General features: G+C 41.0%; 1 protein-coding gene across 6 annotated transcripts in view; it reads right to left on the reverse strand.

The window, feature by feature from the left end:
• Nucleotides 1-15,029, reverse strand: part of LOC111835210 (pyruvate carboxylase, mitochondrial) — a 117,277-nt gene that overhangs the window by 92,709 nt on the left and 9,539 nt on the right. For 5 of the 6 annotated variants that reach the window (XM_023795296.2, XM_023795270.2, XM_023795288.2 and 2 more), the window contains 5 exons: nucleotides 8,595-8,739; nucleotides 7,831-8,015; nucleotides 4,743-4,908; nucleotides 3,283-3,428; nucleotides 2,599-2,716 (listed from right to left, as the gene is read on the reverse strand). In XM_023795296.2, coding sequence (XP_023651064.2) covers nucleotides 2,599-2,716; nucleotides 3,283-3,428; nucleotides 4,743-4,908; nucleotides 7,831-8,015; nucleotides 8,595-8,736 — 757 coding nt within the window. In that variant the 5' untranslated portion in view covers nucleotides 8,737-8,739. Of the gene's footprint in view, nucleotides 1-2,598; nucleotides 2,717-3,282; nucleotides 3,429-4,742; nucleotides 4,909-7,830; nucleotides 8,016-8,594; nucleotides 8,740-14,665; nucleotides 14,784-15,029 lie in introns of those variants that run through there. The other variant, XM_023795279.2, reaches the window with a different exon arrangement.

Raw genomic sequence — 15,029 nt, forward strand, 5'->3', positions numbered from 1 at the left:
TTTTACCACTTTTCCATTTATTTCATAGACTGCATGTTGTTTATTCTTGTTAAGCACTGGAAAGTTGAGAGAACTATAAATGAAAATAAGTAAAATAAAACTTTGTAACATGGAAAGAGTAAAACAGAATGTAACAGTGCATGTCAGACCAGTTAACTGGTTGTGTGGTGATGACATAGTGAAATTGTTGGTTGTCCTTTAACTACCTACCCGTTTCATCCCACGAAACAGCAATATTTATTGTCCCATGTAGAAAGAATGCCTTGAATTTGCTGTGCTGTTATAACTGCTAGAGGAGGAGACTGATGAAAAGATGACATTTTCTTGCTAATAAAGGTACTCAAATGGTGAACATACTGTAAATCTGTTAGCAAAGAATATTGAGTGTATTTTTAGTAAATGCTAAGTAACATGCAAATGTAGAAAATCCCCGTGTATACAAAAACTTTTGACTGGTAGTGTACAAAATCCACATTCCATAACAGACTACCAGAAGCAGGGCCAAGGAAAACCCTGGATGGGACCAGTCCATTGCATGGCACAAACTCAGGCATGCCAGCACAAACACTGGGCAATTTCACATACCTGCATGTCTTTGGATTGCAGGAGAAAAAAATATCCAGTGGAAAAGAGGAGAGCAAGCAAACAACACAGAGCTAACCCACAGCCCCAGAACTGTAAGGCAACAATGTTCACTATTTAATTTATGCATGTTTTAGTTAAGTATACATATGTTATTGTCCTTTTCCACCAAGAGGGCGTGAAAAGTTATGCCAAGACATGCTACCAAGGTTTGTACGACCACATTTTTTTCTGTGACAAAGGCTCTGGAACGGATCCATCTGGACTAAAGGTCACCATCCAGAAGGTCCATGTTATGTCAAATTGGCCTTCAGCCCACATAGGTCCCTGGCAGATCATAATATACAAAATCAAGATATTCCCACATTTTTTGAGCAAATGATTTAAATAATCAAGGTCATTTATGGAAAAAGTATCCCTATACTTAGAAACTAGGCGCACTTTTCCACCACACCAGGTACCATACTTTCGGTAATTACCTTTTTCTATTGACTTCCGGTCGAGTACCAGTACCAAACGGTTCCTAAGCCCTGGGGTACTTTTTTGGTTCTTTGGGGTTGGAACTTTCAAATGCTTTCTTTGTTGATTGGTTATGCAAATGCCTTGCCTCCAAAACACATACAACCTCCGTAGGTTCATTTTCTTTAAGTACCAAAAGCACGGTACCAAGTGCAGTGGGAAAGAACCATAGTACATCCTCCCTTATTGGCAATAATCCCAACTAAACCCTTTCCGCAGCTGCTGCAAGGATAGAGGGTATTTTGGCACATTCCTACATACAAATCTTTTTTCAGGCCATTGATATCTTGCTCGAATGACCCGCTACAGATCACACAACAGAGTTTCAGTGGGATGAGATGAGATGAGAACTCTGATTTGGCTATTGTCAAAGTTGGAATGACTTCAGTAAGACACCCTATTGTTAACTAAGACCCAAAGCACAGCAGCAAATCAAGTTGCATGATCCAGGTGCTTCTGAGTCTTTATCAAACTTACAAGGGACACCTGCAGATCCTTAGCGGTCATCTAAAAAGTTCTTTATTACTTGTTTGAGTTCTCTACAGTGTGACCTTGCACTCAGCTTTGTAGGAGACCCACTCCTACGGACAACATAAACAGTGCAGAATTTATTCCATCTGTAAAATCTGTCAGACTGTGACCAGACAGAGTCTTTATAGTCCAGATAATTCCAAAGGGTTCACAAAATTTTGCCTACAAATATACATTTTATAAAATTTTTATGCAATGCTTTGAGATCCAGCTGCTAAATGTAGTTGTTTTTATTGCCACGGAATTTGGATTTTATACCTCATAACTAATGATTTTAAACAGGATAAATAACCTGCAGATAATGGTGCAGTCTGGTTACCTGATCCTTACACCTAGCGGGGACTCGTTTTCACAAAGCACAATAGCGGAAAGCAGATACCACCTACCTCATTCCTCACCATAAGCGAATATAACCGGTCTCATAATTTGACAGGCAGGTAGCTATATGGTGAAAAAACGCTATGTGCCACATTAAACCCTGAATGTGATCACTGATGTCTACTTAAAGTCAGGTTAAACTGAACGTCGATAGAGTAGACTGGAGTTACTGGGTCTACACAGTACTTCTTAGATATTTTCCCCCTGTATCCCATGTCATTGTGGCAGGAAATCCTATCACTACCCGGAATGTTGGCGTAGCCTCTGACGGGCCTCACAAAACTACCATTGTTATTTAACAAATCCTAACTGATGGTGAAGAAATCTCTCTGCGCAAATACGAAGTCCGACTGTACAAAGCCACAGAGCTGGCTTTCTTAGAAAGCAAAGGCTTCATTTCCTACCAGGTCCAAGACTCAGGTCAATAAAGTAAAAATCCAGACCAAGATTTCGTTTCAACCAAACAGCTGAGTATGCAATCAGCTGTGACTGCATACTCAGCTGGTTGGTTGAAACGAAATCATGGTCTGGATTTTACTTTTATGCACCAGAAATTTCCATCTCTGCATTTAGTAATGTGGAACTTACCCAGGATCTGCACCTCGATGTGTCTCGGCTTCTCGATGAACTTCTCCACGAAGAGGGCACCGTTGCCAAACGCTGCCAGTGCCTCAGAGTATGCCCGCTGGTAGTTCTCCTCCAGCTCCTGTACACCCACAAATCAAATTCAATAGGCCATTACATAACCATTAGGAGACAGTCAATATGTCTCAGGAGAATAAGCAACACAAGGTGCGAGAAATGTATGTAGCAGACCTTTCCATATTTTTTTCTAAATTACACAAATTACTTTCCTTTATTAGTAAAAGTATTTAAAATGTCAGTAGCTTACTGTCTTACAAAAACAAAGCACTAGCTAAATTTCATTAATAATTGAGTTATGATGGAAATAAGGTCTCACACTCTGTTCTATCTCATTACAAAATATCTTAGTTGAATTCGAAGAAAATCATTTACCTTCCTTCTACACATATAGGTGGATTCTCAAAAAATTCTGAAGCCCTTTTTTTAATTTCGATGTCAGCATAGTTGCTGTGTTTTGCCTGCGTAGGGCAGTTTAGGTACCGTATGCAGAAAGCCATGACTTTAAATGTTCTCCATTAATTTAAATATGTCTATTTTACATCCCTCAACCGGAGGTGCTGTTTCCCCCCCGCCCCCCACGTATTACTTTGCATACTGATTTCCCTGCTTCCAGAGGCCCCTCCTCACCTCATAGTCCCTCACGACCCGCATTCCTCGCCCCCCACCCCCGTACGCTGCCTTGAAGATGATGGGGAAGCCGTAGGTGTTGGCGAACTCCTGGGCTTCTTGCCGGGAGGAGATGGGGGCGTTCGTCCCTGGGACCACTGGCACACCTGCACATCATGACACAGCCAGTGAGAGACTCTCATGTGTACCCCATACCTACATGAGTGGGGGGTGTTTCAGAGGAAGCTCTATGAGGCCCCTCAGGTAATATCGGACCTCACATACGGCCATTGCAACAGAGTGTAAAACTTGAAGAATGAACACATAGTTCCTAAGATCAGCTCTGTATTTCACAGAAATATACAGGTATATAGTCGATAATGTAACAACTGGCCAATAATGTAATAACTTTTTCCCAATAATGCAGTACGTTATGTTATTGTTATAAAAATGTATTAGATTATTGGCCAGTTATTATATTACCGACTAATTACATTACGAATGGAAAAAGCATTGTTACCGGCAGTTAAAATATGGGCAGTTATTACGCATCAGCCACTCACAGTAACTACCAATAATGTAATAACAATAAAGTAATGAATTCTTAATGTAATAAGTCAAAAATGTAACAACTGGCCAGTAATGTAATAACTTATACAGTGTAACAATATCGGAAAAAGTTACTATGTTATTGGTTGTAGATAATGTATTACAGTATAGGCCAGGTAGTACATTATCAACTTATTACAATTTCTAATGGAAAAATTGTGTTATTGGCAGCTATTACATTATTGGCTGCTACATCAACCAAGCCAGAGATACAAAACTTCAGAAACTTCATTATTCTGGTCCGACAGCATGAATTTCTTATGGAATCAGAGCTCTTCCAATGCAAAAAATGGCTCCGCGCCATCTTGTATACAGAATGCCTGCCAATAAGACAAAGACGACAGCCAATCAAGGAAAGGGGCGTAACCTTACGTGTGCGTGTTAATAGGCTGTACAAGTAATGCAGTGACTGCAGGGCATCTGTGTTCATTACAGCACGTGATATGAATATACAGTATACGATGCCCTCAGCCAGGCATGTCAGACTCTGCATCACTGAGTATATGCTGGTATTTTCATACTTATCCACTTTGTAATGGATTTCATATGACTCCATATTTTCGTATGCTGTGTTTTCAAGACTGTGCTGTTGGGGAGGGAAGACTGAACACTGGAGAGCTAAAGACCCCTGATTGCATAGAGTCCACGTGAGGGACAAACTGGCAGATCACACACTTCGATTGAGGTTCATATGCTAATGAGAATGAGAGTCACATTTCAGCTACTGGGAAGTTCTGCTGGTCTGCTCTGTATATGGATTATGGCCTAGTACTACTGTAATCGAACGCAGTCAGGCCATATTCACACACCAAACAAATAACGGCCAGTGCTCTATGAGCGCTCTATGGATGTGGAGGTGCCAGCAGAGGTACCTGCGCGGATGGCGATGGCGCGAGCCTCCACTTTGTCGCCCATCTTGCGGACAACCTCGGGGGAGGGGCCGATGAAGCGGACGCCGGCGTCGACACACGCCTGCGCAAAGTCGAAGCGCTCCGACAGGAAGCCGTAGCCGGGATGGATGGCATCGACGTTATTCTCCTGCGGCAGGGATGACAGGGGAGGGAAGAAGGATGAGCAGAAGAACAGAAAAGGTGAAAACATACCTGAGAAGGAGGGCCACGGTCAAATTCATATTTAAAATGAAATGGTTAATGAAAGAGCTGATGCCAACATGGAGTATTTTTCAGAGGGTTAAACGAGAGTGGAAGTACTAGAAGAAATATGTGCAGGGATTGCATGCAGATGGAAAGTTCATGGTAAATATGGTCCATTTAACATGAACTTTTTAAATATCAGACTTATAACAACAGAAGCAATTACCAATGCATTATTCACTTAGGGCTGTTCAAATCACGGTCCTCAAGGTCCAAGCACTGCTTTTGTTCCAGCCATCCTTTACTTGCCAACCAGGTGTGAAGCATATGGTCAATCAGAATTATTACACAAACTATCTGAGAGAACTAAAAACAAGGCCTGGATTTGGAATCGAAGGCCAGACGTGAAGAGCCCTGACTTCAAACTTGGATTAATCAGTCCAAATTAATACCTTGTTTGAAGGATATGACTCTCACTAAAACACATATTACAGCTTAAACCTGTGCATTAATAACATATACCGGCACTCATACTGTGAAGTGCAGATCTTTGATCAGAAGTTAGAGAGGGATTTTAAAGCCTTTAGGTATTTAGAAGAGAAGGCATGACCTAGATTAGTTTTATTACTTACGTATGAAAAAGCAAGTTCATTCAAGCAGAAGCAGATCAATCATGGCAAACTGCATAGATTGGAATGTGTCTGCACCTCCCAGAAGCTCTTCCTGTTTCTGCAGTAATTCCTGCGTGCTCACTGGTTTTAGCTACAGCTAAGCTACTAATTAGCCTCAGTCAATCTGCGATAACTCTGAATGAATCCCATGTTTCAAATGACATTGAGCACGTTTGTTATTTTTTTTAAACTGCATTGAGCCAAACATTCATTAGTTAAGGAACACCCCAGTGGTGAAAGATCATAAAATAGCTTCAAGTGTGTTTGTGCTAATTAAATATGGTCCATTTACCATGAACTTTCTTTTCAGATAAGACTTACAATAACAGGAGCAATTACCAATGCATTATTAATTTAGATTAACCAATCCTTCAGCCTTCAAACTTGGATTAATCAATCCAGATTAATACCCTATTTGAAGGATATGACTCAGCGCTTCATTGTAATCACTAATTAGCAGCTCAAATCAGACAATTGAAAATAAAAAATTAAAAAGTTTGCTTAAATATGAATCTCATTCAATGAAGTATTACTTGACAAACAAAATATGGTACTATCCATCCATCCATCCATCTATCCATCCATCCATCCGTTTTCTGTCACCACTTATCCTACTCAGGGTCATGGGGGGTCCTGAGCCTATCCCGGTGGCTACAGGTGTAATGCAGGGAACCACCCAGGGTTTGGCGCCAACCCATCGCAGGGCACACTTACACACCATTCACTCACACAGGCACAGCTACAGACAATTTGGTAACTCCAACGAGCCCCAGCATGTTTTTAGACTGTGGGAGGGGAAACCAGAGTACCAGGAGGAAATCCCATGACGACACACGGAGAACATGCAAAATCCACACAGGGAACTATGGCGGGGACTCGAACCTTGGTCCCAGAGGTGCACCACCATGCCACCCCTAATATGGTACTAACACTGATTGAAAATGAAATGTCGTGATTTTTCCCAGTCTGCGTTTGTTAGATCCAACTATACGCGTTAGTTAAACCCTAAACTCAGCTGTTTAAAAAGCTGACCTGCAATGACACCAGGACCAGGTGTGAGAACCCTGCAGAAAGAACTGACTTGTTTTAAAAGGAGTATATTGTACTGGAACCCTGCCAGTACGGCCGAGTCGTGCTGCAGCCTGTCGTCCTGCTTCAGATTACCGGCATTTCATGCACGCCTCCGGACACTGGGAGCGGGGGGGGGGGTGCATAATGCAGCGGTTTCTCCACCCAACAAGCTCTTACAGAGGGAAACTTGGCTTCATCATTTGGCAGACACCCTCGCTGTGATTAAAGCTTTTATCTCCTGGGTTTCTGTATTGCATCCATCCCCTGCAGGACAGTTTGAATGTGAAAGACTATGCATAGTAGCAGATGCGAGACTGGGAGCCTTTTTGGTTTCTGAAGACCTTCTCAGGGGAGTATGAGATTCGATTCACTGTGAGGAGTAAAATGCTTTTTGGGTTAATATGATATGTCAGCCCTGAGAGAAGGTCCACAAAAACTCGCGCTGAGACCAAAGGCTACAGTAAAGAGAGCTCACAATCACTGTTGTGCTGAATGCCAATAAAATAAAAAGAATACATGATTAAGTCAGTTCTCAGACAAAGAAGAGCTACCAGGAGTTCAATAGAAAAAGTACAGAACTGCAAGACACTCTTGGAAGGTGCTAACCGTTAAACAGACAATTTAAGTATAATCCCCCAATATTACTGGAGGGTAAATCCAGCAGAACCTGGTAGGTTTCCAGTCACTAAGGGTATAACGACACCATTTGCCCACGGTTCAGTATATTATCAAGCCATTCGGTACGCCACCTGCTGTTGTATAATGACATTTAAATTCTAGCCCTCGAAAATAAGAACCTCAGACTTTTAGATGTATTTTTTTGGAAAAAAACACCATCTTATATTCACACCAGTACTTATAGGAAAATGACAGTATACCGTGTGCCGTGACACCCTACTGGGTAAGTAAACATCACGCTAAATCTATGGTTATTTGGAAAAATAGAGAGTTTGGTGTTTAATTAAATGGTGATGCGTTTTATTTTCTTAAATAGAAGGATACAGAAACCTTACTGTTACCATGGCCCCAAAACTGCACTACTTACCGAACCTTGGGCAAACTGTGTCGTTATAGCCCTACCAATCACCATAGCAGTTCCAGCATAGTCCACAATGCAGCCTCACCTTGGCCACTTTGATGATGTCAGGGATGTGCAAATAGGCAGCCACGGGAGTCAGCCCCTTGCCAATCAGGTAGGCCTCATCAGCCTTCTGCCGGTGCATCTGGCCCGTGTCCTGCTCAGAGTAGACGGCCACAGTGCGGATACCCAGCTCTGTGCAGGCCCGGAACACACGAATGGCGATCTCACCTACGGAGGATGGAGAGTTTCAGGCAATGACAAGGAGCCATATTGGAGCACTGCATCTAAAGGGAGGGTCACTGACTTTTCCTTCTCAATTTAATAAGCTGCCCAAACTGGGCTGAAGGGTCACTGACATCGTTGACGTCAGCATTGTTGACTTGATGCACTTGTAATGATTGTCAATCCAATGTGTTCGGTGTGACGCAATTTAAAAACTAGGTCAACAACCAGTATACAGATGCTTTCTGGAAATCCGCTTCCATGCCCGAAAAATACGAAGCAGAGAATTGGGTCCCTGGTGTAACCATTATTTTATGAGCCCGTCAAAGGCTTGGAGAAGCACTATACAGGTTAGGTCAGTTTCTAAATATGAAAAAAGGTTGGTGCATCTCAAATATCAGCACAGAGAACTACTACACCGGTTAGGTCCATTCCCTAATGTCTAAGGAGGTAGGTATGTCCAAACATCTCACATTTCTGTTTGTTAGCAAATTCAATCTTATCATAGATTAGGACAAATACCAAAGGAGTGTGACACGATGTCCTACGAGATAATGTCATGTGTACGAGAAAGAAGAGCCAGACCTCGGTTGGCCACCATGACCTTCTTTATGGGCTTGTACTCCACCTTCTGGGCAGAGGTGTGAGCGGCTCGGGGCAGCCAGCACAGCCTTCGCACAGCCAGCAGGCCGAGCCCCGCCTGTCTCATTCTCAGCCTAAGCAGCATCTTCTACGAGGGAAATACGCATGGGGGAGGTTAGTCAGAAAACAAAGTACCCATTTGTTCCTATGAAGGTAGAATTACTTGTCACTGGAGCTGTACTCTCTAGAGTCCACCGATTGTACTCTAGCTGTAGGGAAATGTACCTGTTTGAAGGTACAAAACTGGACTCTAAGGAATGCTTTTGTACCACTGGTGGTAAATTAATGCTGCGTGTACCTTGGGGAACAAAAACTGTACTACCCCTGTACCCTGCAATTAGTATTCAAAGGTCAAAAAGTTTCAAGGTTTAAACAACCAAGCAACACGAAAAATTAAACAATTATAATCAAAGAAAGCTAATACACATTTAGAACCACAATTAACTACCAGCTCCAACAAAACATTGTGCCACCTCAGGCTTCTCAAGCAACTTCTATTTACTCCTGAATATGTAACTCATATATGTACATGTATAATATTTCTAACAACTGAAAAGTGTATACTAACGAGGCAGTTCATTTTCATAAGGTGATGAATAAGCAGCTTTTTGTGTAAAAGTTGTTGTTGAAGATGGTAATAGCCCATACTGTAAACTAGTGCTGTCCCAAATGATTATTCTTGAAACGATTAATCTCGCAAATATTTTTTCAGATTATTCGACTAATCTAACAACTAATTTTTCGATTGATCTGATAAATTTATTGATAAGCAATCATTTTCAAGTTAGTCATTTAATGCAATTCACCCCCTCCCCCCCACAAATCTGAAATTCTCATTAACATTTCAATTTATTAAAACATTTCTTAAACATTAGAGCATTATTAACAAAAAAAGGCAAATCTTAAGCAATTCAATTGGATTTCTATGCTAGACTGAAGTTAATAATCACTGCAATAGTTTTTACTTAATTATTTCAGTATACCAATTTGACTTTAATGTTGAAATAGATGTTAAAACATGGAATGATTTCACAACTAGAGAAACATGTTTTTAACAAACACTAGCAAAGGCAGCTTAAGCTTACTTCAGTGACCAAGGAACGATTTAGGTGTTTAAGAGTAGTCATAAACGATAATTTGTCTCACTCTTACATTACAGAATAAGTAAACAGAAATATAAAACGGCTGAAACAGCATCATTAACGTCAGCTACAGCAGAGGTGCAGAAAACGTGTCATGACTGAAGACCGCGTGCCAGCCTTTTTTGTCGCGTGTTTCTTCAGAGGCTCCTGAGCTCTGCTGGTAGATGCAGCCACGTTGTCTCGTGCGCAGGGGGGCGGGGCAGGGCGGACGGTAAATTTCCTTTTTGCAGGGTGGTAGGAGATATCTCATTAATATTTATGGGAGAACTGCTACATGATTGGCCAGTACATGCCATACAAAATAGTGTGGCACTGCTGGCATCGGCGATATTAGACAAAACTATATCGGAATTCAGTCTATAATTGATATAGTTTTAACAGTGCCAGCAGTGAAACAACCAGCCAACTTATTAGCGGAATAACTTTGTATTGTAAATGAAAACAATGCCGCAGGTCCAATAAAGAAAATATTGATCTCTTCGCCACTCAAGAGCTACATCAGGTGGACAGTAAAGTTCAGTTATTAGCAGTCTGTTTTATTGCGCGATTCTTAAAACTACAGCGTTAACGTGCTCCTGAGGGGATAAAGTACTTTCCCTTACAACACGTTTAGCTTTAGTGCATTGCAGTTACAAAACATTTATGTAGTTTTACGCAACATTTTTATAATCAACATCGTCGATTACGTCAAATAATCGTTCCAGCCCTACTCTAAACTTCCTGCACAATTAATTTGTTTTTTAAGCATTTGAGAGACACAGTGATACAATAGACAAAGATTAATACTTTTGGCCCCGAACACAATTAACACTCAGCTCGGATACACACTAGAAAAATCAAGAAAATACATCCGAATTCCACACAATACAGTACCTTCAGTCTTATGAATCTGCAACATTTGCAAGAGGTTAAGACCAGAAACTAAACTAAGTCATCATGTGACAGCATAAACTAAAATACAGGGTTTATTGCATTGTTAAAAACCAGGGATCAGTTGACAAATACTCCATTTAATATTCAATATTAATACTGCCATTAAACAGTATTAAAAAAAAAAAAAAACTAAATCCACATTGGATGGGATTACTACGCACTGTTAAAACATTGCCTACTTTAACCCATGGGAAGCAATTAACTTACTGTGGGGAATGAGGTTAACGTGACTGACAGGGCATGATAATCCCACCGACAGAGTTTCAAGGCCATATTTCTCCCCATTACTATTCAAACATCAATCAGAGTGAATGATATCTCTAACTAATGTCTAAGGAAAAAGTGCTTGGTAGACTTTGAGGCTGACAAAACAGAGAGAGCAGATAGCTTCCAATCTCAAGTAAGCATCCTTTGATTGATGTTTAAAATATTTTTCATTGTTGCTATATTTTCTATCTTGATGGAAAGCAGATGGTTATTTTACAATACATCCATCCAAGTTCCAACTACTTCTCCTGAGCTGGGTCATGGGGATTATTTTTCAGGGGGAGGCATAAAGAGAACCATAATTCATACAGAGAGGCCAATCATATCATTAACCAATGATATGTTTTGAAATCTGTGAATGACATGGGAGGTGGCATTCTGGAAGCCAATCAGCTTTCAACTGGAGCCAATGCCCCTGTGGTCCCACTTCTGTACACACCCCTGTCCAGGAGCCTCTCCCAGGCAGTACAGGGCTGGGGTACGCCCTAAATGGAATCAATTACAGGGAGGGCACACACACACACACACACACACGGGGCAATTTAAATATGCCAATCATCCTAACCGCATGCCTTGAGACTGTGGGAGGAGACTGGAGTACCAGGTGGAAACCTGCATGACATGGGGAAAATATGTGAACTCCGCTCATGCCAAGGAGGTGGGACTCTGTAGATGTTGGGCACCAGTGCTTTGCTTTTTTACATTCATTGCAAAAGTAAGGAAATAACCAATCATTAACATTATATAAACATTAAGATATTAAGGCTACCAATTGAGAACTGCATTAAAAACTCCAAAACATAAAACTTCATCCAATCCCATACAAGCCAGAAAGGGGCACACTTTGCTTATGTTCTAAGTACTGGTTATCAGAAGCAGTTCATGTCAGGACTGTTTAATAAGACAAACATTTTCTAAACATACCAAGAAGAATTTGTATTTTTGTATGTAAATTTTATATAATGAGAGCATATTATTCTACAGCAATAGTATTACAGGTAAAATTTTCTGTCACAGCATAGCAAGGAAAAAGTTCATAGATGATTAGAAATACACATCATAAAATAGGTTAAAAAAAATTCTATTTAGCTATCCATTGTCCACAATTTGACTATACTTTCTGCCAAAGACATCCAATTTACTGCATGACTTTAAATCCCACAGGGTTGAACCAGAGTTAAGGAATAGTTAAAAAAAAAAAGCTAGCTGTATGTAAATGGACACAATATACTCATAAGGGAGTTTACAGTGTCCACTGCCTAACATAAGCTGAAATGGACGATGCTGACAAACGCTTCCCACCCACCTCTCAACCTCGGGCCAAAACAACCTTTCAGTTCAACAGCAGCAACAGCCATCCTTAATGATAAATACCCTCCGCAGCAAGTCTCCCCCCTTCCCTATTTTGAAACCTGAGGGTTGGATAATAACTCCTGAATTTTTTCCCCCAAAATAGAAAAGCATTTCTCTTCCCTCTGTGCTGGCATACTCCCCCATAGAGACACATATAGACAAGGCGGGAGGAAGACAGCACTTATTTTGTACTTGAACGCCCATACTGGGGGGTAAAAAAAATTACCATGCAAGTAAAGTCTGAAGAATGACCTGTGCCACAAACAGAGGACTTCTTCTGCTACAGGTACACCATTATGAATATAGACTCCGGTGTACAGCCACACAGCAGATATGTGATGACACAGTAACCTTGTCCATAACCGACTTGGCCAATCCAGCATGCTTTTTACCATTTAGGCAACAGGAACACTTCCATTCCAGCCAGTCCCCGTACCATTACACAGGAAGTAAACATCCATATGCGCCATGCAGCACAGTGTAACAGATAACTAGTTAATGGTCAAAGCAAAAGAGAGGCTGTAGTCATGGCTGAGGGGGTTACAATGTCACTGACTTTCTGGTTCAAAGTAGAACTTTGTACCAGACCAGTAATACATCACCACTCTTAAAAGGAGCTTTCCAGGGCTCTTCAAGACACAAGTGACTTCATCAGGGTTGTACAGGGCCTGTCAGGCTCATAAAAAGTGGCTTTTACAGGATCAAAGATGCAATGAATCTAGGGTGACCAGATAATCCATGTCAGGGAGGACACTGAGCCTGGGCAAGGTTTGTAATGCATAATGCATGTAAATGTTTGTTCTTAACAACCACTTTTAACACATCTGGCTTAACATACTTCCCTACACTCAAAATCCAGGATCTGTTCAGCTGAAACCTTGATACATCTGGCACATTAACTAAGCAGTTTAGACTAAATGGCTATATTAGATATTTAGTCCGTTTATCAAATTAACAGCCTTGGTTAAAAAGCAACGTGAATGTAAATAATTGGTCTACCATGACTATTAGAAGAAAGTTGTTTAAAACTTTAAAAACAAACAAATAATGGATTCTAAGATGTTAACTGTACTTTGCAGGACGGACTGCTAGCTATTTCATACTGGGTATGTTATTAGCTAATGTTAGGTATGTTGCAAGCTATCAGAGTTATATAAAACACTGCATTTATAACTGATCAGAATACATTCTTCTAAATTGTATTTCATATGTGCTTACAATTTACATTACATTTACGTTACTATAACATCAACTCTTCCCTTTATAGGCGATAAGCCGCAGGGGACTGGAGAGAGATGCTAATGGTATCTACAAGGCAGCATTTTCAGGAAGCGGCATTCTGTGGAATCGTGTGGATGCTGTCAGGCTGTGTTGCCAGGTCCCCCAAAAATCTCCGGCCAAAGGTCGGCTAAAGTACGCCCAACAGAAGCTGAAACTATCCCAATATCTGAAATCCCAGTATACTGTATCTCAAAGAAACAAACCAGTATTTTGCATGCTGATGCACATTCGATTTTTCATTTTAAAACCATAGTTAAACACAATGACGTCACGTAGGCCGACGCACTCTTTTCCCAGAGCTGCCAACTCAGCTGGTTGGACTGAGATTTTCAATTCGAGACTACTATGCATACGCATTTACATAAATGTAACTTTTATTACATTGCAAATCGTCGGTAGGGTTTACAAACTACCTCAACGCCTCTGATAGAGCTAATTTTAGATTTTTAATGGAATAATACAGATTTTCCGTAAGACTGCTTGCGTGAGTGTCGCGCCAAACGATAACATTTCTCGGTCGAACCCGAGTCTGAGAAGTCAATATATAGCTTAGCCATAGATATGATAGGGAACCGGGGCTGAATTTAAGCAACGCTCATTCTTATCGGGGTCACGAAGTTCTTGGACGTCCAAGTTAAATAGTTACCATTACTATCACTAAAAACAGCTGATCGTCATGTCTACAGGAATAATTATCTGACCAATAGTATATCAGACTGACATGTTAGCTATTACCTATGAACATGTCATGCGATGATACGCTCAAATATTCAACGCATAGGTCACCACTGCAAAAATTGTTTTCATGGAATCACATCGATCAATGCCAAAACTCGAAAGCGCTAAAACACGACGCGAGAAATACAAACTTGCGTAAATATCCCACTAGCCAGCGCAAATGCAAAACCCGCGTGCACAGAAACAAGAACTGCGTGTGCGACTAACATAATATCGAAACAATATCACATAATAATATCATAATATCGCACTCAGTCTGTTTTTTCCCTCTCGACTTTCTTCACGCACGAAGTAAATTACCTTTAGCTGCTCCCCGTGCTCCAGCGAAATTTTGGCGCCCGAGTTTCGGCGGTTGGTTTTGACAGTTTGGGGGCGGGCTCGTGGCCGTCTCTGTCGGCGAATGTCATTGGCTGTTGGCTCCTAGTTTTGTGATTGACTGCCCACTACAAAGAGCTTTTCCAGACGAGCAGCTAGGTTAAAGGCTAATCATTGTTTATTTGTCCTATAATAACAATCTAATACCCAAGCTTTAATTATTTTTACGAGCATGCATACAATGATCCCCATTGCCCAAAAGCCTGTTCCACTCCATTAACATAAAAATAGCAATGCTGCTCGGGTATACGGACCCTCCATGCACTAGCTGAAGACGCACTTTTTTTGC

The sequence above is a fragment of the Paramormyrops kingsleyae genome, chromosome 10 (genome assembly GCF_048594095.1).
Source record: "Paramormyrops kingsleyae isolate MSU_618 chromosome 10, PKINGS_0.4, whole genome shotgun sequence".
Lineage (NCBI taxonomy): Eukaryota > Metazoa > Chordata > Actinopteri > Osteoglossiformes > Mormyridae > Paramormyrops > Paramormyrops kingsleyae.